This window comes from Diospyros lotus, chromosome 10 (assembly GCF_014633365.1).
Source record: "Diospyros lotus cultivar Yz01 chromosome 10, ASM1463336v1, whole genome shotgun sequence".
NCBI lineage: Eukaryota > Viridiplantae > Streptophyta > Magnoliopsida > Ericales > Ebenaceae > Diospyros > Diospyros lotus.
In genome coordinates, this window is record NC_068347.1 from 31,944,328 (window position 1) to 31,971,387 (window position 27,060).

A 27,060-nucleotide genomic window follows, 5' to 3' on the forward strand; every position below is an offset into this window, starting at 1 on the left:
AAAAAAATCCCAAATGACAAGATTTGAACCCGCCTGCTTCAGAAGCTACCGTTACTGAAATCCCCTACAAGCTGCCCGATAGACTGGCCCACTAGCAGAGAGCTAGAGAGGTAATATTGTCCTAAGGGCATCTTCGTTAATTAGTTGAACACAAGGGCCAAGGGTATAAACGGCAACAACATTATAATATATATATAATGTATGTATGGACCCCTCTATATAAAAGCCGAGCGCTTCTCTCGCCCCCGCCGCTCTCACTCGCCTCGCCTCTTTTTCTTCTCCTCCACTCTTCCCCCCCCCCCCCCCCCGCCAAAATATCCCGGCCTCAATCATCATCCCTGGGCCTTACCTCCGCCGCGTCACCGGATTCCGGAGACGCTCCCCTTTCGATCCATTTTCCAGCTTCCGACGTCTCTCCCTCGATCTCTGTCTTCGCCTCTCTCTCTCTCTCTCTCCCTCTCTCCCGTTTCTTGGAATTTTTTTCTTAAATTATTATTGTTATCTGGTTTCCATTGTCGTTTTATGAGCGTTTAAATTTACATTTTTACCCTCCCTCTCGACTTTATTTACCACTCTAACAGCCTATTAAACTCAGACAGCTGTTTTTTTCTCTTTTTGTTTTTTTTTTAAATTATTGGTGGAGCTGATTTGACGCTTTCGCCCTCGCCCTTTCCGAATAGGATCGGGATTAGGGAAAATCAATAAAAAAATAAAAAAAGGGACGGCTACGATGAGCCACCACCCACGCCAGATCTCGACACCCGTCGCATCGATGAAGCGCAAAGCGAGTGAAGCCCGCTCCTCCGACGAACCCCCGGCGCCACCTTCCGCCGCGGTGGCAGCCAAGCCAGTGCCTCCGAACCAGCTCTTAGCTGGCTACCTGGCTTATGAGTTCCTGACCAAAGGCACCCTGTTCGGCGAGAAGTGGGACCCGGCTCGAGCCGAGGCCGAGGCGGAGTCAGAGTCGGAAGAGTTGCAGGGGATGCAGCCGGGTCAGAGCGAGAACAGGGACGCGAAGGCGAGCCAGAGGGTGAAGCCGCTGCAGCACCAGAGCTATTTAGCCGTGGCAAGCCTGTTGAAGGGCGATGGGGTCCACGTGCCTGGAATTGTCAACCCCTCCCAGTTGGCTCAGTGGATTGGGATGTGAAATGCGAGCGTGGCAATTCCTCATTGGCCACTCCCTTCTTGGGTCCTCCCGAGTTAAGTTAGACCTCCACTCCACATATGGTGAGTCGGTCGAAACCATATATATACATGTGTATATCACCCGCCATATGTAGCCTCTGAAGCATTCTGTAAGACAATTCAATTCTCTGCTTAATTTCTTCTCTTTCTGCATTACATTTCTTCGTCTTCTTCTTCTTTTGACGTTTTTGTGGGTTTAGATTTTGCTTCTCGATGGGTAGCATGTTTCGTTTGCGTTTTGGTGAATTGAGTTTGATAATATATACATATATATGGATAATGAGATCTTTTATTACTTCATTTGACATTTTTATAAAAGGATGAAAGAATAGAGTGATGATCATGGAAACAAGAGACGAAGTTACATTACAACAACACACACACACACACACACATGTATGCGTGTGCTTTGGGAGTTGTACATGCAGCCAAACGGTGGAATCTTTACGTAGGCGAAGGAATATAAAATTTTCACCACAGCTGTCCATTCCTTTTGCTTGTAATTTGGCATTTGGCATTTGGCATTCATGATCAACTTTGTTGGATGTCGTAAAAATCCAATATTGTTCTTAACCCAAATAAGATTTTATAATTAATTACTCTTTTGTAATGGAAAGGGCTTGATATTTTGAGAGGCTTATTAATTAATAAGCTATGCCATGTCACAAAAACTAAATGTAAATTTGTGTATCTTATATTTTATATACCTTGAGAGTGAAGGGTATATATAGTTGTTACTTTATTTTATTACTTTATTGTTTTGATCACTCCCATTCTCTATATAAACAATGTCAACTTTATATTCTTCTTAAACAAATGGAAATGTTTGGGATCTTTAAAACAAATATTTTTAGAATAAATTACAAAAAATTGTATTCTTTCAATGGCAGAATTATTCGTTTGTAACTATACAGTTATGGGCTTCAGTGCTTTTTTCAAGTTATATAAACAACCGAACAGAAAAAGCTTAACAAATAGTTCAATGGATCCATTGTTGGTTGTTTGACAATACAGCCAATGTGACTGGCCAGTGTCCTCAATTGGGTAGACAGTACTGCAACGACTTGTTAGGGCCAATAATCAGATTGTTTGGCCATATCTTGCAAAATCCAGAATGTCAAGTGTTGGACTAAGTTCACTACATTTTCTTAAAGAAAAGTAGCATTTATCAACAGAACAGTTAAATTCGGGTTTCGTGTATCGCAATTGTTTAGCTGGGCGATTCATAGATTTAAGTGTAAAAAGAACTGATGATGACCTCTAATACTATAAAAAATACACAAATCAAAGGAGAGATTACGATAATCAAGCTCTTAATTAATTAACAAATGGTGATGCTTACAAAAAGAACAGCAATGCTGACACTTCCTACGTACAGCCAGCTTTAAGCAAAATTAACCCAGAGATGCAGCACCCTTGTGTTCTATGTCAATGTTTGTCACTAATGAGGTGACTAGATCTCTTTTAACACTTCTAGTGTTGACCTAACATAGGACCCGATAATGCTCCCTTTCTCATGGGCCATTTGTTATAAACTAAGTTATTATCATTGATTTTCTCATGTATCATTATCATTAATTAGCGATGAAACTGTATTGAATATATAACAACAATAACAATTATAAATTTTAATTTTATCAAGTGAGATGGATTATATAAATTATAAATCTCCAACTATCTATTTATCTAAGATTTATCATGTCCTAAACCAACAAATTTTACATTAATTGTAACCTAAATCGAATACAAAATAGGAGATACAATCCCATTTTACCCACCAGTTCAACAGCTAGTATTTTAATGCAGAAATGACATGGAGCAGCAATGAAAAAGTTAAAAAAAAGGCCTAGAAGACAAAATGTTACCCCTATTTGTTTGGTCAAACATGCACTTAAAAGTTGGCAGGAATTTTAAGCTAGGCTATCTGTTGCTTCATGTACTTTTTTTTTTTTTTTGAAAATAAAAGGTTAATTTGAGACTAGATTGGCTCTAAGAGACCAACATATCCAATAACAGCGCCCCAAAACTCCAAGTCGAAACGAAAGAAAAAGGAGGAGGCACAATCTTTCTTTTCATGTGATAATTATATGTTTAAGATTTGGACGGTAAATTTATATTTTTGTTTTTGTTTTTTTTATAATTATTTTAAATTTTTATTATTTTAATTACACCCCTTAAATTTATTTTTTTGAGTTAATTTAACTTTTATATTTTTTTATGTGATGATTTAAAATTTTTATTATTTTAATTATACTCGTATACCTATATTTTTGAGTCAATTTAATTTTTTTTACACGTCAAAATATATAAATTAAATTAATTCAAAAATATAGATAAAAAATAATTAAAATAATAAAAAATTTGAGTTAGTTTAAAAAAAATGTCAAAATACAAGAGTTAAAATGATTGAAAAATATAAATATAAAAATATAATTAAAATAACAAAAAATTTGAACGATTAGATAAAAAAAAAAAAAGGTGAAATTAAGAGAGCAAAAATATGGATGTGGCTAGATTTGGACAATTAATTGCAACACATATATATCACATGGATGGCAAAAATATGAACCATGAAATTATGCACGTACATATATGCCTAAAATTTTCAGCTTTCTGCCACATGTGATGGCAGCAATAATTCTCATTTAAACCATATGGTGAACTGAAGGGTGCCCCCAGAAATTAATTCAAGATATGATGAGTGTGTTCCCTCTCTAATTGCTTTCATTTCATCTAAAGGTCTTCGAGCTTGGGAATGAATGGGATAATGTGATTTGGTTTTACTTTGGGCCAATATTGGGCCGGCCCGCATTCAAATTGGATTTGATCCATGTGATTTGCTTTTGATATATATATATATATTTATATAGGGTTACAGTTTTTGGGTTTAGTGCTAATCTTTTAGTTTTTTTTTTTTTAACTAAACAACCTGAATTGATTGAATATGTGGTTATTTACAAAACATATTCTTAAATTTTAGGTTATTTATATCACAATAATTACACTTACTAGAATGCTCTAAATTCTTATTTAACTTTTTTTAATATGGGTTATTTTAATTAATTTCAGTCCTCTAGGTTAATTTAATTTTTAAAATTTTGGATCATCTCTTGTCCCTCTTTCATCACTAAACTAATAATCGGGTATTATTTTTATTTAGATGATATTTGTTAATCAAGATATAGATCTAAAAAAGTAAGATATGAAAAATATTTTAGACAAAAATAATTTTTTATTTATTAAATTTATATAATAACTTTTAAAAAAGAAGCCACATGACTTCTTATTTGAATTTTTTTAGATAAATTTATTTTTCTCTTCTAGATAAATTTATCTTGATACTTACAAATAAAAAAAAATTACGCATGTGTCTTCTAGTGCATTTAAGAAAAATTAACAAATAATTTAATAAAAATCTTAAAATACTTTTCAAACTTATTTTAATCATTTTATATTTTAATTTAGAAAGCATTCAAATTTTATTTTAATATAAACTTATCTCACCCATTTTAGAAACATTACGCTAACAAATATAATGTAAGTGATATATATATATATATATATGTAGGATAATTCTACATGGTCAATCTGGGTGACAATTTGGTTGACAACCCAGGTTAAAATTACACATATATTCCTAACACAATTACAAATCTACCCTTGACAATATTAGCAAAGCATGCCCATGTCTTCTTCCTTATTCTCTCTCTTTCCACCATTGTCGCCAATTTCTGCAATGTGCGTGCTCTCTTTCTCTATCTCTCTCTCAGACACCCCAATTTTCGTCGAGTTCTCCTCCACCTCACCTATTATCTCCCGCTCTCTCTCTACGATATTGTTTTTGCCAAATTCCATCGGCCAGATTTCGATGACGTTGTTTGCTCTATCATTTCTCCTGCCAGATTTTAGTAACGTCGCTTGGTCTAGATATGACATCTCTAGCATGCGAAACCTCCCTTATCTCTCTCTCTCTCCCTCTTTCTCTACCGTGTGAAACCTATACCTCCAGCGTGTGTAGCCCCTCTCTCTCTCCACTGCGAGAAGCCTCCACCTCCAGCATGCGAAGCCTCTCTGTCTTTCTATCGTGTGAAGCTTCCACCTTTAGTGAGCATCACCCCCACGTCTTTGGTGTGTCTCCTCCTGCTCTAAAAGTTCATCGATCCTTCACAAGATCTTCTTTCTATTTTGAGTCATTTTTGCATTTTATAGACATTATTCTCACTGTTATTTGAACATTTGACCAAGGAGCAAAGAAGACTTAATGTTCTAACGAGTTGAAAAACAACTCAACAATGGTTTACATGCGATAGTAATAATGTGCTAAGGCACACACCAAAAGGGAGGGGGTGAATAGAATATCTTAAAATTTTAGTGAAAAATAGATGTCTTTTGTTGTAAAATAAGATATAATGTTAATGAGAAATATCAAGATAGTGCACCGAAAATAGCAATGAGAACAAGAGCATAAACGCAAGATGAACACAATGAATTATAGTATTTTGGCTTGACTTAAGCTTAATCCACTACTTTAGTTTCTCACTAAAGATTTTAAAAATCAATCCATTATATGAAAAATTCTATCTTCAAGATAGGCTCTCTAGCAAAAATACTAGACAATACAAACCTCCTACTCAATGAGTAAGCCCTCTAGCAAAGATGCTAGGAAATACAACAAAATGAGAATGAGAGGTTCTCTCAATATACAAGACTTGAAATAATAATAAGCAATAAGCACACAAAGCTTTTACAGTAAGAATGAGAGAAATTTATAATTTAAAGCACAATGAATGATCTTGACAGTTGGTAGTTGAGTATTCAATCCGCTCTAACCCTCTTAAATGGTCCATCAATTTGGTATTTATTGTTGATGGTGAGAAAAGCCAAAAATTGAGTTGTTGGAGTTGGTTGAGCTGCATTAAATACACTGAAAAACTAGTCATTACAAGTTGTCTGGGATCAAAACGGTTAATAGGTTCATTGAACCGGTCGATAAGTTAGTGCAAAAATTTAAACATCAATTAATAGGTGAATCAAGGCGATCGACCGTTATCCAAGAACGATCAACAGGACCAGATGCAGAGGCAGCCGACAACAAACTACAGAGAACATACTTTGCAACCGGTCGACAACCTATTATGGTCGGTCAACAACTTGAGGCTAAACGATCGACATGTCCATATAACCGGTCGACAATCTATGTCATGTTTTTCATAAATTTGCTTTGATTTCTCCAACTATTTTAGGTTTGACTTTTGAAAAGTATTTTGGCCAATGTAATTGAAACAAATCATGTTATTTTTTCAATCTCCATGAAGAGAATGTTCCAAAGAAATAATTAGTTGTTTTGAATGTAATTTTATTTTGGTTTAAAATTGATTTTGTTTATATAAGATAAAGTATAACATATGGGATTTTGTGAAACATCAAAACCAAAACATGGACTTCCATATTTTTTGCTATTTTTTTTTTTTTCTGATCCCTTCTCAAAGTTGAAGGCTTAAATATGAGATTATATATATATAAAAAAAAAAATCTCAGATTATAAATTGTTTTTTTTTTTCTAATTATTTATTATTTAAATTTAGAATTATAAATTATTTAAACCTGTTTCAGCAAATGAGAGAGTTTTGAAAGAGGCCAATTATTCTGAACAAGTGGAGAATAGTGGACAAGGAAAAACAAATTTGTTTGATGCAGCTCTCCTCTCGTAGACATTTGGCTTTTTCCTTGTCATGTTTGAGAGAGAGAGAGAGAGAAAGACAAACTTTTTGATCAGAGGAAAAAATAGTTATATTTTGGTTTTATTTTTTCAGTTGAATTCATGGTGTTCCTTTAACATCGACCTTTTATTATCTTCCAAGGTCTCCCAAGTCCCACCTATTTTGTTACTTTTAAAAATTTTGACTTATAACATATTGAAAATTTTAAGAGTATAGTTTGGCTTGCTATTTTAAAAAATTATTTTGTAATTTTGTCTTATTTTTTAAGTTATAAAATGCAAATCAAACTATAAACCATAAATATTATAATATTTATTTCTAATAGAAAGATATATTCTTATATTCATCACAATACAATTATATTTCTTCTCTTTATCATTCATACAAAACATAAAATTTTATGTATTTTTTAATTATCTTATGTATAAATAATTATATATATATTTTATATTATTATTTATTTATATTATTTGAATTAAAAGATCAAAAATTGTCTATAAAGTTAAACAAAATCATAATATTATATTTCACGTTTATACAAGTAATATAAATAAATAAAGAAATAAATAATAACATAAAAATATATTTTAACCCAAAATATATTATTTATTTTTATTCCTGTTTAGTCTATATTTTTGTTTAGAAAATATGTATATTTAACCCAAAATTATATTCAAATATATTTTTAGTAAATATATTATATATTTATATATGTGTTAGTTTAACAAAAGATCCAAAGAGAGAGAGAAGAGATGGAGGTGTTGACGGCGAGCGGTGGAGGCAAACAGTGACTGGCTGAGATGGAGGCCAAAAAGAAAAAGAGAGAAAGAGAAGAAAATGGAGGCATTGGCGGCGGAGGTGGACGACGATAGGAAAGAAGCAACAGACAAAAACAAAAGACCCACAAGAGAAATGGGGGGAGATGGAAGCGTTGGCGGCAGCTGGAACGGCAGGGGCAGATGGCGATGGAGGCTGGGACAAAGGCGAACCATGACCAGAAGCGTTGATGGCGATGGCTTCAATGGCAGTGAATGCGGCTTTGTCAGTGGCAATGATGATGAGAACAAGAACACATAGAGAGAGAAATGTGGAAAATGAGAGAGAGAAGGAGATGGAGATGTCGATGACAGCTAGAATGGTGAGCAGAAACGTTGATGGCAACGACTTCCAAGCCGTGGATGGCAAGAATGAGTAGGGAGAGAGAATGAATGAGAGAGGGGGAAGAAGAGAGAGAGAGAGAAATTGGGGGGGGGGGGGAAAGGATAAAGAGAGTATGAAGGCATGATTTTGGACGGTTATTAAAAAATTTGAGTTAAAAATATTACGATATTTTAGTGTCAAAATATTTCGATAAATTTAATTATCATCTAAATTATTGTGATAAAATTGTCCATCTAATATTATGCATATATGTATGAAATGCATGTAAAGATAAGAATCAATAATGATTAATTTAAGATTCAACAAACCCGGCGCGAGGCCCTCAGCACAAAACTTTGAATAACCTACCATCACGTCATTGAATGTTCACTGTGACGCCAATGATTCATATAAGCTCACATTTGTTAACGTTTTATGGTCGGCAATCTAGAAGGTGGGTAGGTTTTTTATGTGACAATTATTGTGCTTTCTATATATTTTTTAAAAAAATAATTTAAGTTTGAGAAACTTTTCCTTAGTAACTACTGTGATTAGTCAATCTTAATGGTGTGACGGGTGAATGATTTCTTAAGAGATTAATCAGATTCTCGTTAGACTTTTAAAAGAGTTTTATTAGTCCATTAATTTACTCCTTAAACGTAATTAAAATGGACATAAAAAGACCATATGAGACTTAAAAAACGCGTTTAAAACTCACAAAACTCAAAATCAAAGTCTATATAAGTCACCACCAATTATTATTATATATATATATATATTGTATAATACTACCAGTACAAGGGGTACAAGTCACCAATAATCACGTGAAGGGTTGGTGTCAGCTAGTCCAAGAGACTACTATTGTTACAAAGACTGAATTTAAGATGCAGCCAAATGGAGTCGGCTTTTTTCTATGCAAGCCGCTTAGTCCATGGATGTGATGTGGAAATGGAATATGCAGCGCAAATGGACTGACTAGGAGAGACTATTTATGTTCATATACATATTCCAATTAAATGTGTCTATGGATATTATGTGGGGTCCTCAAGATTGGTTGAATGAAACATGATTGGATTTGAGTTGATAAGGTCTTGAAAAGTTATTGTCACCCAATTAAATATCTTAACTTGTATTAAAAAAAATCATATTCTAGAAGTAAAAATAATTGAACATTAATAAGAATGCATGATTATATATAGAGCATATTTCTATATATATGTGATCATGTTCAAATCCTTGGACCATTGGCTCATGCATGTCCCACGTCACTTGGACTTTGGCACTGGGATATATATATATATATATGAGTGTATATATATACAAGTACATACATAGTATATATGTTGCACACAAATAAAAATGAAAACGAAAAACATTTTTGATAAGAAATGAAAATATGGAAACGAACATTTTTATAAAAAAAATAAGTAAAAATATGGTTCGAAATGAAAATAGGAAGTGTTTCAAAAATATTTTAAAAATAAAAAAACAACTCTTATGAAGTGTTTTCGTGTAACATAATATAATATATAAAAAAAATTATTGGCTAGGGAGCTGACCCGCGAGTCAACCCGGCAGGCAAGGACGTAAGGTTGGAAGCACCTCTTGGAACTAATTTTTGACTTTTATTTTAAAGGGTGAGAAATTAAAGTTTCTTACCAAATAAGAAATGAGACTTTTGAAAAATTTGAAACCCTTTTCTGAAGTGGTGAAATGGTGTCCAAGTGTGTGTGTTGTGGGTATGAATAGAGGTCACGAGCACGGGCGGAGCCGAAATTTTAGGTAAGGTAGATAAAAATTAAATAGTATAAGAAAATTTAAAATAATATAATATTAAGAAAAATAATTTTATTACTAGGCCACTGTAGTATGTGATTTTCGGCGATCAAAAGCAACCACCCCATACCCTTATCCTCATCGATCAACATATTCAAAAATCAACAAAATCTAACGGTTGAATCTTTGTAGATCTAAGTTTAAATTTTTGACTAACCCCAACGCATATAAAAGCACTGTTAGTCGCCATCGGCCATCGTGGCCAGTGATTTCTGGCGATCAGAGGTAGCCACCTAACACCCTTATCCTCATCAACCCACATACCCAAAAACAAGTAAAATCCAACGGTCGAATTTTCGTAGATTTAAGTTTAAACTTTCGACTAAATCTAACACATGCGTAAATGCATTGACAGTTGTCACCGGCCACCGTGGTTGATTGTTTTTGGCGATCAGAGACAACCACCTGACACCCTTATCCCCATCGACTAACATACTCAAAAACCAACAAAATTCAGCAGCCGAATTTTCGTATATCTAAACTTAAACTTTCAATCTCACGTAACACGCGTGTATATTTATATATATATCATAGATTTGTGCAGAAAATAATTATTGATAAAACTAAAAGACTTACCTCCTTGTAAATCGAGGCCACTTTGATAGTGAAAGTATGGTCGGATCAAAGATTAGACGTCGATTTTTAGGCGAGAGGCCAAGTGGGCTCTTGTTTTAGTGCGGTGCGAGTGGAGAAGGTGAAGGAGATGCTATGAAGGAGAAAGAGAGATAGAGAGGCGATTGAGAAAGAGATAGAGTAGGTGAAGTAGAGGAGACGTCAGTGCGTGTGACTCTATGAGTAGATGAGAGAGAAAATAGAAAAAAAAATTATTAAAGATGGGCAGCTATACATGGCTCCGCCCTTGGTCACAAGAGCGTCTTCCAATCCTTAGAAGAAGAGAAATCTAAGTGTGAGAGAATGGAGAGAGAGCGAGAGCACAAACAAGGAAGGAGCTAGGAAGAAGAAGCTTCCACTAAGGTATGCAAAGAGAAGTTAGAAAAACAAGAACAAGCAACATCTTCACCAAAGAGGATCCAAGGGAAGGTTCTCCTATCTACAAAAGAAACTCTTACTTTATATTTTTTTGTGTTGCATGAAAAATTAATTTTGAAAATCTTTAATTTTTTATTTATTACACTCATGATCATGTTATTTGATAAAATATTTTAAAATATAATACAATAAAAGTATTCAACGATGAGAACAGAGTGCATTAAATGCATTTCGAGCAGTGCTTTTGACTACTAATTGGCAAAACCCATTTTATAATCCCAGTTGAAGGACAAACAAATATAATTTATGGGTAAAAATGAATAGATCTTTTCTGTGTTTTAGATAAAGTGTATTTATTAATTTTGTTTTTATCGTATAAATTAGTATAAAAAATTATCCATCGTTCATCAAGGGGGGTCGGATGGTCCAAAATAGCGTTCAACTTCAACCCCCAACTGGGGGGGAAGACAAAGACAAATCTTTTTTTGAAGATATTTTAGGAGTACAAGTTGAAAGGCTTAAAACAATGGGAGAAGATGGGGCTATCCATCCCTTCGAGGCTAGCTAAGATGATGGTGACCCTATTTATTATGTATATTTTCCACGAAGAAGAAGACTTATAGGGAAGGATATCTCTTTTCTTTTGTCTCCTTTGTCAATTTTCTTTTATTCAGACCTTGTGGCGTCCATGTTCCTCTGTCGATGATGAAGACAAAGAAGACATATTCCTCGCCGCTATACGTGCGCTCAGTGTATCCAAGAGACGGAGAGGTTGACCAAAGATGGATGGGTTTAATATAAATTATTTATAAATATTACCTCTTAAAAAACATAAAACAATGCGTCATGCCATCATCCATAAGAAACAGTGAAATAGAGCCATCCAAATTATTTCCTACCTCAAAAAACCTTAATCAATCCCCTGATTTCTATCTAACCTGTTATAAGATCTACGAACTTATTTCTACAAACAGTGTCTGAGTAGAGTAGTGAAGGGATGAGATAACCCAAGAAGATACAACAACAAGTACACTACCAATTACACCTTACTGTCCAAAAACAATTCAAATCGTTATCATCTTCTAATTAATCAAAATTCATACATCCATAATTAAATTAAATTTTCTAATCCAAAGAAAGTAATTAACACCACTCTCCACTCTCCTCTCTAAAGAGCAGCTGGCTGGTTTTTACCCAACATATATAATAAAGCCACATAAAAAAATTATTTGTGCCAGTAGAGAAGCAGCACAAGACTGAATGAAACACCAAAACATTGTTATACATCCATCAGACAATTATACATCCGGCGGCAAGAGATCTCTTTCCTCTTTTTTAGATCTGGATCTTGTCCCAACCCGTTGAATCCACTGCAGATTTGGTTTCTCAGAGGCGCGGGTGGTGGCCGGAGTTGTACTGGCTGGCAGCGAGAGGCTGTTGCTGGAGAAGGCGACGCAGATGCGAAGGCAAGAGGGATCCGGCGGCTGCTGGTGAGCGGTGGCGGAGGCGAGAAGGATCCGGCGGCTGCTGGAGATGCGGCGGCGGAGGCGAGAGGGATCCGGTGGCTGGTTGCTGGAGACGGTGGAGAGAGAGAGAGAGAGAGCATGTGAGGGGAAAATAGTTAGGGAGAAATTATCATCCTTCAAATGAAAATATCACGATATTTTAATTGTCAATTTATCGTGATATTTTAATTATTAATTTATCACGAATTCTCTGCTGTGCGTCAACTTGCACTCTTAATATAAATAGAGGGCAGTTGCAGCAGGCTGTGGCAACCAAGAGTTTGTGAAGTATATATCTCGAGCAAGATTAATACTATTATTATTATTATTATTATTATTATGGTGGCTGAAGAAGCTGGCAGCCATGGCTATACAGAGGATGGAACTGTGGATCTCAAAGGCAACCCTGTCCTTAGGTCCAAGAGAGGCCGATGGAGGGCTTGCTTCTTTGTTGTTGGTACTCTCTCTCTCTCTCTCTCTTTCTCTCTCTCTCTCTCTAAGGTTGTAAATGAGTTAGAGTCTTTTGAAATGGACTAACCCTTCAACTCAATAAAAACTTGTTCGTTAATATAAATGAGTTTAACTTTGAAATTCAATTTGTAAATGAACTGAATTTAAACTCAATAAAACCCATCTCATTAATTCTTGCAAACATGTTTAATTAGATGCTGGTAAATACTAATAAATTTGATTAGATAATCGTAAACATATTCAATTAAAAGTTCATGAATAGTCACGAGATCTATAATTTTATCATAGCTGCCAAGTTTTTTAGCCGCCACAATATTAGTATTAATCTTACTCGAGATATATAATTCACTTGGTTATGTTATTTAGTGAGGAGACAATGGTTGGAAAGAGGGAGAGGCAATGAACGAAGAGGGGTCTGATGAGACTTTCGTTATCGGAAAGAGGCGACGAGGAGAGAGAAATGGAGCTAAGGAGACGAAAGGTGGTGAACAATGAGAGACAACATGAGCTGAGGAGCTCTCGTGAACGGTGAAAGGGAGGGAGCCAAAGAGACAATCGAAAAGAGAGAAAGAAAGAGAGAGTCGGTGAACTAGGTAAATCGAAGAGAGAAAGGAGTTGAGGAGACGCCGTCGGAGATAGAGAGCTGCTAGATCTAAGAAGACGTAGTCAAAGAGAGAGAGTTGAGGAAATGTCAAAGAGAGAGATTGAGGAGAGAAAGAAAGAGAAAGTGAGTTGACTTTGATCGTTTTCAAAATTTTTTACCATTCTACAAAATTAATTTTTATGGCTTCTATTACACGTGACGTGACATTCTCTTGTTGGCCTGGATCATGAGTGAGTGCAATTTTGTGCACCTCATATAATGGGGGGTAACTTTACTCCCGTTAGTTTGGGGGGGGTAAAAAAATCATTTTGGAGATCTCTTCCTATCCCCTTAACCCACGTTGTCTCTTTCTCTCATCTTTTTCTCGCCTTTTTTTTCCCCTATCTCTATTTCCCTTACTCTCATCGCTATCACTGCATCCTTGTTGCCTCGCATCACCTCATCGTTGCATCCTCTCTCTTCAATGCGGTCAGTGAGGCGAGGCGACGATGAGAGAAAGACGATGAGAGGTTTGCTGGAGAAGAAGAGAAGAAATGAGAGAGAAAATGAGAAGAAATGAAGGTTGTGTGTAGCGACAGCCGGCATGTGAGAGGCGACATGGCAGCGAAAGGAGAGGAGAAAGAAGGCAATGACGGCAATAGCGCGAGGCGAGACAATGAAACGAGGTGATGAGTGGCTTGTTGGAGAAAAAAAAGGAAGGGAAGAGAGGTCTGGAGAAAAATAGGGGATGCGTTTCTTTCCCCCCTTAGCGGTGATGGTGAGAAGTGAGGCGACGGTAATGATGACGGCGGCTTGTGACTTGTTGGAGAGGAGAGGAGAGGAGTCAGACTAACGGGGGTTGCACAAAATCGCACTCATCACGAGTGGGGCAATGGATTGGTCCCGTGTAGAATTTTCCAAGGAAGAGAGGCGGAGAAGTTGACAAAAGATAGGATTATTAATAAAGATAGATGAGTTTTCTGACCTCATAACCGAGTGAACTATCTCCAGTAAGATTAATACTATTATTATTATGGCGGCTGAAGAAGCTGGCAGCCATGGCTACACAGAGGATGGAACTGTGGATCTCAATGGCAACCCTGTCCTTAGTTCCAAGAGAGGCCGATGGAAGGCTTGCTCCTTTGTTGTTGGTACTTCCTCTGCCTCTCTCTCTCTCTCAACAACAAGAAGATCAAGAAGCTAGCTAGCTAACCAGCAGAGCTTGAATCTGCTACGTACTATGGCTTCATCCACATTTCTGGGTGTTACATATATTGTTGGGAGGAACAATCGATCCCGTACGCAGAGTTATGTTTTATATATAACAAGTCTCATTTTCCGATCAATCGAACACAACTGTACTGACCACACTTCTGCAGTGTCTCATGGACACCGTAATCAAAACTTTGGCGGAGTCGCCTGTACACACAATAAACCCTCAATTAGACGCTTTTGTCTCCTGTGTCGAATTCGGGTTGATGGAAGATTGTGACTTATGAGTCACTCCCCGATTCATTAACTAAAGCAAGACAATACCAAATTTTTTGACTGCATCCTTTGTGTGTGTGTGTGTGCGCGCTCGCGCGCGCGAACCATAAAGAGATTATTTTTCATCTTCCATGGAAGCCACTAATGGTTTCTTCTCTTCTCCATCCAAAATTGTATTTGTTTTTGTTTCAGTGTACGAGGTGTTTGAGAGGATGGCGTACTATGGCATATCATCAAACCTGATAATTTACCTGACGAAGAAGCTGCATCAGGGCACTGTCTCCGCCGCCAACAATGTCACCAACTGGGTCGGCACCGTCTGGATCACTCCGATCATCGGCGCCTATGTTGCCGACGCCCATCTCGGCCGCTACTGGACCTTCCTCATCGCATCAGCAATTTATCTTTCCGGTATGTCAGTCCTAACGTTGGCAGTTTCAGTCCCCGGACTAAAACCGCCTCAATGCTCGGCCGCCGCCGTCCAATCCGGCGACTGCAAGAAGGCCTCAACGCTTCAACGAGCAGTGTTTTACGGCGCACTCTACACGCTGGCCGTCGGCACCGGCGGGACGAAGCCCAACATCTCGACCATCGGAGCAGACCAGTTCGACGAGTTCGAGCCCAAGGAGAAGGCTCATAAGCTTTCCTTCTTCAACTGGTGGATGTTCAGCATATTCACCGGCACGCTCTTCGCCAACACAGTTCTTGTGTACATACAGGATAATGTGGGGTGGACTTTGGGATATGGGCTTCCCACCGCCGGCCTGGCCGTGTCGATTTTGATCTTCCTGGCCGGCACGCCCTTCTACCGGCACCGGGTGCCCACCGGAAGTCCCTTCACGAGGATGGCGAAGGTCATTGTCGCTGCCGCGAGGAAGTGGAAAGTGCCGGTTCCCGGCGATCCCAAAGAACTCTTCGAACTGAACTTGGAAGGGTACGCCAAGAAAGGAAAGTTTAGGATTGATTCCACGCCCACCTTGAGGTTTGTTTCAGCTCATATGAATTTAATTTCAATGCACCCAAGATGTTTGACATATTGCCACAATGAAGCCGGTTGTCATGCTTTTGGCCAGTATTATCCCGTTGCTACCATCCTTGTCGTTATGTTAAAGGATATTCTGAGTTCAAATCTTAATTTTATTATAGGGGTATCACTTTTACCAATCTTTCTGTAAATAGCTCTGTTCTACAACTACATAATAATTCATTCAAAACAGAACACATTTCATTACATTGAGTCCCATGTTTCTCCTAATAGATGTTCTTCTGCAGGTTCCTCAGCAAAGCCAGTGTAAGAACAGGTTCTACAAGTCCATGGATGCTCTGCTCAGTTACTCAAGTGGAGGAGACAAAGCAGATGCTGAGAATGATACCGATCCTAGTCGCGACATTCGTTCCAAGCACAATGATCGCGCAAATAAACACCCTTTTCGTCAAACAAGGCACCACACTCGAAAGAAATGTTGGCGGCTTCAAAATTCCCCCGGCCAGTCTAGCCGGATTTGTGACAATCTCCATGCTTGTCTGTACGGTGATCTATGACCAGTACTTCGTGAAGATGATGAAAAAATGGACACAGAATCCCAGAGGAATCAGTCTGCTTCAGAGAATGGGGATTGGATTAGTCCTCCACATCATCATCATGCTAATTGCATCTCTAATGGAAAGGTACAGACTAAGGGTGGCCAAGGATCATGGTGTGGTTGCAAGTGGAGGACAAGTTCCTCTAACCATATTCATCTTACTCCCTCAGTTTGTGCTCATGGGAACGGCTGATGCATTTCTAGAGACGGCAAAGATTGAGTTTTTCTATGATCAAGCACCTGAGAGCATGAAGAGTCTCGGAACATCCTATTCGATGACTACGCTAGGAGTTGGGAACTTCCTCAGCAGCTTCCTTCTTTCAACTGTTGCTCACATCACAGAGAAGCATGGTCACAGAGGGTGGATTCTGAATAACCTCAATGCTTCTCACCTCGACTACTACTACGCGTTTTTCTGTATTCTTAACATCTTGAATTTCGTTTTCTTCATGGTAGTGACCAAGTACTACGTCTACAAGGCTGAAGTTTCCCATTCAATGGAAGTTCTTAGACAAGAATTGGGTGGACCAGCGCAGACGGTACCCGTCCAACCGCAGCCTGCTGGCTCTTAAGTTGTCTTCAGTCAAATTGCTCCAATAAAGCTATTATGTATTTTGATATTTAACAAAATATAATTTTAGTAAAATTATTTTTAGTATATTTAAATTTCCTAATGAATTTTTGATATATCTTATGGTGGTAAATATATTTTAAGTATTATAGTATTTTATGTATCAAAACGAACTAATTTTTTTTTATTTTTCTAAAAATCTAGACTAAGAGTCGACTTTCGATGAGAGACAATCGACTGTGGATGTTCATCAGTCGACATAGTCAAACATTATTTATGCAGACTCAAAATAACCGAGAGTGGATTTTGGCCAGTCGACTGTAGGCCAGTGAGAATCGACTATCTGTGAGAAGTCGACTGTGGGTTCAGCGAGAGTCGACTGTCGACAGCAAAAGTCGACTATGGGTGTCGCGGAGTTGACTGCCTATTAAAACAGTTGATTGCTAGACTCCAATAGTTGAATTTTTCAACCGTTTAAAGATCCGTTGGAAGCTCCATTATAAATATCAAAATGAGAAATTTGGAGAAGCCTAATGCACAATCAAGATCCATCACTCTAAAGCACATCCAAGCTCTCAAGCACTCAAGAAAAATAATCTAAGGTTGAAGCTCAAAGATATATCTTTTGGAGCCCAAGACAAAGGATATATTCTCTCCAAATGTGGTAAAAATTGTATTGTTGTATTTGTATATTTGCCTTGTATATTGTTCTTGTATTGGTATCCATTTTAATCCAAGTGTGTTGGACATAAGATCGATTATTTGTATTATTGTGGATTGTGAGTGGTATCCTAGAGCCCATTGTAATCTAGGTGCGTTGTTGTGTTATAATAGTTTTCAGAATGAGGTAAGGGGAAAATCTTGGGGTGTATAAGTTTACTAGGTGATCTTGTGTGGAAACCTAGTTGTGATTTTAGTGGAACCTCAAAGTGTCGGGTTGACCTTAAGAGAGTGGAGTAGATGTTGGAGACACCGAATCATTATATATCTTATGTTTATATTGTGGTTGTATGTATATTTATATTATTATCATTTTCAAACAACATATATATTTATAACAAGTATATTTTATGTATAAGAAAATTTTAAGAGTTTTAAAATAGAGGAATTGGTTTAATAAGTATTTAAATACTCAATTTACCTCTTCTTGAGTGGCCATTGTATTGCGTAAAGGGACCAACAAGTTGATCCAAGTTACACAGCGACACAGCAAGATTTCTACTTGTTCAGATCAGCCAAAAGATTGTTTTGTTCGGTGCATACCATCTATGTTGATGACCAGTTATGGGGCAATCTCCATGGATTTCCTCTGTTCAGAGGGGGTTTACATAAGGTGCGTTCTGTTTTTGGATGAAAAGGCCATGAAATGGTTGCCTTGAAAGCAATAAATCTTTATCAAGATCTTATAATACACGTCTTGTGCCCAGCAATCTCCATGGATATCCCGTGTCCAGAGGGGGTTTACATAAGGTGCGTCCTGTGTTTGGATGAGAAGGCCATGAAATGGTTGCCCCGAGAGCACTATGAGGGTTCGGTTTCATCACTTATAAGTTATTCATTTAGTTTATAAGTTATGTAACTTATTTTTTTTTTTGAAGTGGTTGACATGTTCCAAACAAAATTCTAAGAGGCTGTTTGGCTTACTCTTTTTTATTGGAGTTTTTAAGTTAGTTAGTTGTTAGTATAAAAGTTGTGTAGTGTTTAAGTTGATAACATATTTGGATAAATATATTTTTAATTTGTCAGTTAATAATTATGTATTTGATTTGTAAAAATTGATAAGTTATCAAAACTTGACAAAAATAATAAAATAGACATGATGCTAAATAATACAAATAAAATTTATAAAAATACTATGTATAATTTATCTAATATTTAAAAATTAATTTATATTTTTTATAAAAAATATAAATTAATTTTTAAATATTAGATAAATTATACATACTTATTTAGGGGTATGCAATCAGTTATAACCGAACCGAACCGCCCAAAAATTTCTAACCGAACCGAACTGCCCAGCCTATAATAACCGAACCGAACCGACCCGACCAATCCCACTAACCGAACTAACTGAAAACTAAAACATAGTAACCGAACCGAACCAAGAATCGAAATAACCTAGCATACCGAAGAGAAGAGACTGAACAATGAACATCTATTGCCACCGGCCACCAGTTGGCCGGCCGGTGATTCCAATGATCGAAACTGATCATTGGATTGCCCCAACCACAGTGATTCATATATCTAAAAATAAGTTTGATCGGACGGTTAATTTTTTGTAAATCTAAAAATCTATAGTTAAAAAACTCACATTTTTTGAAAAATAGAAGTTGCAGAGCAGAAAACTTACCGAAGGGCGAGCACAGTGGTGCAAATCGGAGGAGAGAGAGATGTACCAGTAGGCGTTGAAGTCGACGTTGTTGTGTTGGAGGTCCAAGTTGGTGTCGACGTTAGAGCGGAAGCATCGAAGATGGTTACTTCGACGAAAACAACAGTGTATGTGAAGTTTTAACAGTGTATCCAATCTCCATATGCACACCTTTGTCTTCGTCTTCGTCTTTGCCATCGCCAGATCTGTGAAGACTCAATCTGGAAGGGGAACGACCCTTCGTCTTCACCATTGCCACATCTATGAAGACTCAATCTGTGAAGACTCGATCGGAGTAGAGTCTTCGTTCTTCCCCTCGCAGTATTGTGAACCGAATACTCCGATCGGAGTATTCACAGACTCGATCGGAGTGGACTCGATCTGTGAAGACGTGAGAGACAGAGATAGATAGAGTGAGAGAGAGATAGAAGAACGAAGAGAAGTACAGAGACCCATAGGGTGTCGCGCTGGCGTGGAGGAAGGGTTCGGTTCGCACGGGGAGGGGGTTGTGGCCGGTTCGGTTGGGCATTTGCTGCACAACCGTCGATTTTTTAAGTATTTTTAGCAAAATAACCGAACCGAATCGAATAACCGATTTTTGAAAAAAAAAAAAAATAATCGAACCGAACCTTTCTTTTTGAAAAATCAAACCGAACCGACCGAATTTTTCGGTTCGGTTCGGTTAGTTCGGCTTAACCGAACTTTTGCTCACCCCTATACTTGTTAAAAAATATATTAATATAATATATATACATCTTTTATTTTTTTTCTTAAAAAATATTACCATTAATATATATACAATATATACACTTACAGGCCGGGGACGCCACCAGCGATGGAGAAGGAGGCAGCGATCAAGATTGGAGGTGGCGCATGATGGTGACGGCAGTAATAAAGGAGGGTCGACGGTACTCGGCGACTTGTGGCGACAGATCTGGAACCAGACGCGACGATGGCATGACTTACCAACACGAGTTGCTTGTGATGGCCCAACTGGATGGCGACGACGGCATGGAAGATGGGCAACGATGGCAGTGATGATAATGGCAAGAGCACAACTTCTGAGAAGATGATGGAAAAAAAAAGCTTTGGGGAGAAGATGTAATAGTAATGAAGGTTATGCATGTAAATATAAACAATATTTGAGGGCATTTTGATATTTTTTTTAGTCAACCTAGCAGGGTTTTCTAACAAATCTGGGGGATACCAACTTTTGCTAAACGCTGTTATAATAGTTTTTAAGTAAGGTAGCTTTTAAGTTTATTATTTTTGCCAAACACTTAACCATCAAAAGCTATGTAGTTTATCAGCTGTAAAGTAGCTTATACGCTGTCAAACCGCTAAGCTAAACAGCCTCTAAGAGGATCTTGTGCTGGTTTGAGTTTTTTTGCGTTGACTGATGAAATTACTTATTTACCTTCAAACAAAACACACATTTTTAACCTATATCTTTTTTCTTTCTCTGCCTTCTTTGATCCTGTCGCTGCTAGACCCATCTTTGGTTGCCACCGTTGTTGTCGTTCGTTGCCATTGCCATTTTCGTCGCCCCAATTGTTCCTACCTTGTTGTTGCCCCAGCCCATCATTCGTCGCCTCCTCTTGTCGTCACCGTTCACCTGCGATTTTGTTCACTATATATATATATGTATGTATAACATATATTATATATGTTATAGTTAAATATATGTATATATGTTAACATATATAGATATATATATATTAATGTAAATTAAATTAATATATTTAATATTTTTATGTCTTTTATTTGCATTATTCAATATATCTATTTTGGTCTTTTTATCAAGTTTTAATATATTATCACTTTTTTCAAATCAAACATATATCTATTAATTTATAACTTAAAAATAAATTTATTAAAATACGTTATCAAATTAAATACCATCTAACTTTTAATCTTTACACAACTTAAAACTGCCGAAACAGCCTCTAAATCTTTATCACAATCTTATTATGCCTGTCTTGTGTCCCGCTTTACAAGAATCAAGGGAGGTTCATATAATAGGATTAAGGCTTGATTTTTTATTGTTGCTGGCGTTGTTATTTTGCATTGCTAAACAATGCTTAAAGATTGATGTTTCCACAGGAAATATAAACAGGATGGTACTCCCTTCTCAATTCCCTCAAAGTGAGCCTTGTTTGTCGGTTCTTCTAAATTTGGTAACACCACAAGATCACTTCTTTGTCTAAGAGTTAAAGAGCAAATAATCAAATATGAAACCCCTGACGAACAAAACAAAATACTTTCCATTATGTGATACAAGAAACATTTCATATTCCAAAAGTTTCTTTTAGCAACAAAATGTCCCAAGTTTTTACACACACAAAAAAGTACTAATTTCATTGCCTAGTAGTCTTAAGTACCAAAATTAATACAAACCTCTCTCAACACCCTCCCCGCCCCCAAAAAGATAAAAAACAAAAAATCAATGCATGTGCAACAGGACATTCATAAGTAGCCTGAACCCTTCAAAGATCTTGATTGTGCATTGATTGTCATTGAACCAAATACCAGAAGTCATTCAAAGAATGACTTGATCTTTTCACTTTAACTTACACAAATACTTGTCATCACCTCCTCTTTGCTAGCTGGAATGTCCTCTTGAGGAACTCATTCGCCGATCTGTCATTCCTGTGGCACAACACTCTGAGTAACGTATTTGGATCCAATCTGTTCCACCTTCCTGTTGTAGGAGGCATCGGTAGCTTCTGCCCTGCACCAACAATGCCTATCCCACTCGCTTCACAAGCCACGATACTGAAATCCTCCACAAGCTGCCCCGTAGACTGCCCCATCAGTGCCACCACCCCCTCCACCATCTCAGCTTCCCTGTCTACTGTGTCCTCAGATATCAAGCCTTCACCACAGGTGCAAAACACCCGCTTTAGATTGTCGAAGTCATCCGCGATCATCTCATGATCCATCACTGAGAAGGTTCGGGAAGTGCCCCCTGCCAATAGAACCATCAGGAAGGCCTCAAACGAGGCTTTCATAACTTCTTTGATGGCCAATGGCTGAGCCCTATCAGTCACCATGGCACCTAGAAGAGTGAGGTTTTGCTTAAGAATCCGTAGCGCTGGCTTTATCCGAGCATTCTTGACATCAGCAACGTATAGGGTGTCATAGAACACAGAGTTAGAGTCAAGGAAGATAAGACGGTAGGCAGCTACTTCCGAGACATGTTGAGTGGCTTCTTGGATCCCTGACCGAGCCATCTCAAAGTATGAGGAACTACCAATGTGTCCGGGTTTGTTGAAGCGGCTGTGTGACAAGGGAATGATTCGAGGGGATGTCGACAGAACCTTGTCGAGAGAATGGATTTGGGAAAGAAGATAATGCAGGGTGTTAAGGCGGATATAGAGACGTTGGGTTCCCCGACTTGTTGAAGGGCGGGGATGGTTACCTTCATTTAATCCACTTAGCGTTGTATCATCCACTGTAACAGCACAGGGGCTTGCTCTCTTCCACAGCTTCAGGAATGTCGAGTCCCTGTTGCATCGGGTCAGGGGAGGAAGAGTTGGCATGTAACTCTGTTTGCATCCTGCAAATGAAAAGAACAGAATCGGCAAGTGAAGTTCTAATCTTTTCTCAATTAGTGAAGATTCAAAAGTTCTTGGCAAAAGTACAGGATATTCTGATATAAGAATTGTTACCACAAGAAGCAACAAAGGTGGTATAATCTCGAAACAGATTCTCCAAGCCATCGGCAAGATCGTGAACTAATTCCTCTGAAATGCCTAATGGAATTTCCAAAAAGGCGTCCACAGTTTCTTTGGCATGTTTCATTAGCTCCACTGATGACTGTGCATATGGCTCAGTTTTGGATTTGGGGTTCCATGTCTGACAAATTAAGCAAATTTTGGCAAGAAATCAACTCTCAAGGCACTCAAAAGACCTTATCAGGCTAGCAAGATGAACTTACTTCAGTTTCTTTGGCAGTTTGGAGGCGTTGTTTCCCTATGTTCAGCCTCTCTTGAATCCATTGTTTCAAGAGGTTTACTATGAACGTATCAACTTCATATGGAACCATCTCTCGCACAACTGATTTGCCTCCATCTTCACAGTCTACGGAGTCCTCGACCACCATTTGCACCATAGACTTTTCGAGCTTCCCGGCTCTCTGCAACACCATGACAGTCTCATTGGTGAGCACCGACACGCCACCCAGATACTGCTTCAGCAGGGTTCCATAGCAATTATGCAGCGTAACGGCTGCAACTCCAGCCGCAACCGGGTGCCATTTTTTCAACACAGGGCTGAAGATAATCTTCTCCTTCAAGGCCAACTCTTCTGTCTCTTTGGCTATCTGAAGCAGAGCTTCAGTCACCTCTTGCACTTCGAAGGTCGTACCATTCACATTTCCATTCTCCAGCAACTTTAATTTGGACATCAACGTCAAACCAAACCGAGCCAAATCAAGCACAAATATATACATCTATGATTCAGGAAGAAATTATAAACAAGTATATACATATATATATTACCCTTGTGAATGCAAACTGAAGAGAAGATCTGATATAGTGATCAACCCGGGAACTGGCTGCTGGGGAATCCTTTGCACCATCCACAGCTCCCTTGTTTTCCACATCTTCTTCCAAAATATTGGTGACTGAGAAAACCAGAGGAAGAAGGTTTTCCATCAATCCAACCGTACCCCTGTAGAAGGTGCCATGGTAATTGAGCAGCCTCTTCTCCGACCACTTCTTCATGGAGTTCAACACCGACGACAACATCTTCACATACAGAGGCTCGCCGTAATCCCCTCTCTTGGCGTCAGCCGCCACCTCGTTGAGCATGGCCAGGGAGGCGGAGAGGAGGTCCGCCTCCACCTGCCCGGTGACTACGTACTGGTGGAACAAAACCCACGTGAAGCAGAGATTGTGAATGCCCTTGTTGATTCCCAGCATGGACCAGGTCTTCTTCATCAAGTCCAGCAGCTCGTCGACCTCGTCGAGGACCATGGTTTCGTCCTTCAGATCGAAAATGGCGCGGAGCAGGACGGTGTAGATGTTGACGTTGACGGGGAAGCCGTCAGCCCACCGGCAGGTGTTGGTGGGGAAGCCGTCGGGGGTCCGCCACGCCAGGGAAACCACGCAGTTGTAGAGCGTCTTCATGATCTCGGAGTTTTTTCCGGTGTCGATGGGCTTGATCTCGCTTGATCGGACGATCTCCTTGAGGCGCATGGCGAATTGGTTGGATTTATCAAGATGGATCGAAGGGAAGAGGACGAGGCCAGCTTCCAGGATCTTGAGCTGCCGCATCTGCCATAGATGGTACTCGTTTGTGTCGTTGAATTCCGACGGTTTCAGGTGCCGGAGCAGCTCCAACGGCAAGATTATCGTTTCCGGTCGCCTTCCCAACTGTTTGTTCATTCGTGCGTCAGATAACACAAATGAAAACAATTCATGGAAAATTAAAATATTCATTCATTCCATGCGTGCATATGATTATAAAAATGTTTACTTGGCCAACGAGGGTTCTCATGAGTGTCTTGCGGAGACGGTGATCGCTCTGCTCTGTCACGTTCATCTGTTGCCTCATGATCTCGGCAGAGGTCATCGGCCGCCGGGATCTATACTGTGGCACTGTGCTGAAGGCCAAGCCGGGGCTGGAGGCGGTGTGGTGGTGGTGGGAGTGGTGGGCCGGCGGCGAGAACGGCGACGACCCCATCGAGCTGGTCCGCCGCGATTGTGACCGCCTCAAAATCTTCAACCCCAAAGCCCTCTTTATTCTGCTGGGGGCCACGCCAGCGCCCTTCTTCGGAGACCCCCCTCCCTCCCCTCCGCCGCCCTCCGAAGGGTAGTAGCTGAGCGCGTGCCGCCCCCCGAAGCCCGGCGCCGACCGGCATGCCGTGAAGAAGATCTCGTAGGCTGTGTCCCGGAGGTCATCCAGGTCGATGCCGTCGAGCTTGGCGAAGGGCCAGGGGAGGTCGGCGGTGGCGACGGAGGTAGCAGCAGCCCCGTCGGAGGGGTCAACTACGTGGTGTTGAGAGGTTTCGGCCGCCATCGACTCAGGATGAGTCTGGTGGCCCATTGGAAAGGGGATGAATGGCTGGTGGCGGTGCGTCAGATTCCGGCGATATGTTTCTAATTAGATATCCGTTACTCTAAAAAGGAGAAAGAAAAAAGGAGAGGGAATTGCAAGAGCCGCCGGAAAAAAAGGAAGTATGTAAAAATGGCCGACATGAACGACAGAATTGAGTGGATTGGAGGAGAAGACCAGAAATAGAAGGCGGCGGCGGTTTCGCACTGCCTATATTATGGCCATGCATGCATGCCAACACCACCACCAACCACCCAACCAACTAAACACACACCTCACCCATATATATATTATATGTATATATTGCTTCATGCTTCCATCTTCTTCCTTTGGCTCCTCTTATTTTTCTGATTTTATTATTGACAAAATACATATTTTAATTTATATTTTTGTTATTTATACGTTTAAATTTTTTATTATTTTAAAAATACTATTATAATTTCGAGTTAATTTTAAGTCAATTGACTTAAAATTATATAATTCATGAATATTTTTAAAATAACTAAAAATTTAAGTGTCTAAATAAAAAAACATATAAGTATATGGATTAAAATATATATTTATTACTTTATTATATATGTATATATATATATTTTCTCAGACAATTTGTAGACCCCAAAATAACTCAAAATAAATTATAACTACGTACATGACCTAAGATGGAACCAATTCCAATCCTGAAGTTAATGGGCATGATGACTATTTAATCACAAATGGCAGCAACACAGTATTAATTCAATATAGTAAACTGGTATGGAATTAATCATCATGGGTGGCTCACGTAATGAGTGAGTTATCTTTCGAAGATCGTGTCTGGTTATTTTCATTTTTTTACTGTAAATATTTTTACAATTTTCTATGAACCAATGGTTGTTTACCATTCACTAAGGAAGCACAGGTGGCTTTATATTGATATTGAACGCTAAATAATACTTTCATAATAGTGGTAATCTATTATTTTTTTTTTAATGAATAATGGTATTCGGTTAACCCCCTAGAAAATATCCAAAATATCCTTTGTTAAAATTTTAACCATCAATGAAAAAGAAGAATTAACAATGGAAGTTGGGTTTTCATCACAGCTTCTCTCAGATTCCTGTCGTTCCTGCAATTCAATGCCACCCACAAGCAAAAGCTTCATATAGCTCACAACAATCAGAGGGTTGAGATTGATAGATCCAACTGAGCATAAATAAATTGGCAACAGACCCATAACTGGAGCATCATTCATCTACATGTCCGAAAGAGTTGAATCAAAAGCATCCCCGCAACAGAGAGGAAATAAATCTCCCAGTGCCTAAATGGGAGATGAAAGAACACAAGAGTGCAAATTCATATAACAAGAGCCCTAACAGCATATTCAATTCAGGATATGGCAGAAAAAGGGAAATGCATTCACCTAGCTACTAACAATACATACAACGGGTAAGCAATCATCAATATGTTATTTTGCCCATAATTCTCAAAATTATACACAAAATGAAACATATAATAACAAAACGCACCTCAAACAGATATTTTGGCTCAGGAAACTCATTTTCTTATCCACAAAAAACAGGG

General features: G+C 38.4%; 3 protein-coding genes across 4 annotated transcripts; 2 read left to right on the forward strand and 1 right to left on the reverse strand.

The window, feature by feature from the left end:
* Positions 1-296: 296 nt before the first annotated feature.
* LOC127811813 (uncharacterized) lies at positions 297-1,341 on the forward strand. The gene has a single exon (XM_052351989.1). It carries the CDS (start codon positions 731-733, stop codon positions 1,145-1,147), a length of 417 nt encoding a protein of 138 aa, XP_052207949.1. The 5' UTR covers positions 297-730; the 3' UTR covers positions 1,148-1,341.
* Positions 1,342-11,994: 10,653 nt separating this feature from the next.
* Positions 11,995-17,839, forward strand: LOC127811479 (protein NRT1/ PTR FAMILY 5.2-like). Of its 2 annotated transcripts, none has more exons than XM_052351383.1 (3): positions 11,995-12,833; positions 15,111-15,900; positions 16,191-17,839. In XM_052351383.1, the coding sequence occupies exons 1-3, from the start codon at positions 12,716-12,718 to the stop codon at positions 17,071-17,073; spliced, it is 1,791 nt and encodes a 596-aa protein (XP_052207343.1). In that variant the 5' UTR covers positions 11,995-12,715; the 3' UTR covers positions 17,074-17,839. The 2 variants fall into 2 exon arrangements, with proteins under 2 accessions (XP_052207343.1, XP_052207344.1); XM_052351384.1 differs by lacking the exon at positions 11,995-12,833 and adding an exon at positions 12,872-14,581.
* A 3,929-nt stretch (positions 17,840-21,768) lies between these two features.
* LOC127811478 (protein unc-13 homolog) lies at positions 21,769-25,801 on the reverse strand. The gene is made up of 5 exons (XM_052351382.1): positions 24,922-25,801; positions 23,943-24,818; positions 23,381-23,833; positions 23,112-23,298; positions 21,769-22,999 (listed from the first exon to the last, which is right to left on the reverse strand). The coding sequence occupies exons 1-5, from the start codon at positions 25,489-25,491 to the stop codon at positions 22,029-22,031; spliced, it is 3,057 nt and encodes a 1,018-aa protein (XP_052207342.1). The 5' UTR covers positions 25,492-25,801; the 3' UTR covers positions 21,769-22,028.
* Positions 25,802-27,060: the final 1,259 nt, after the last annotated feature.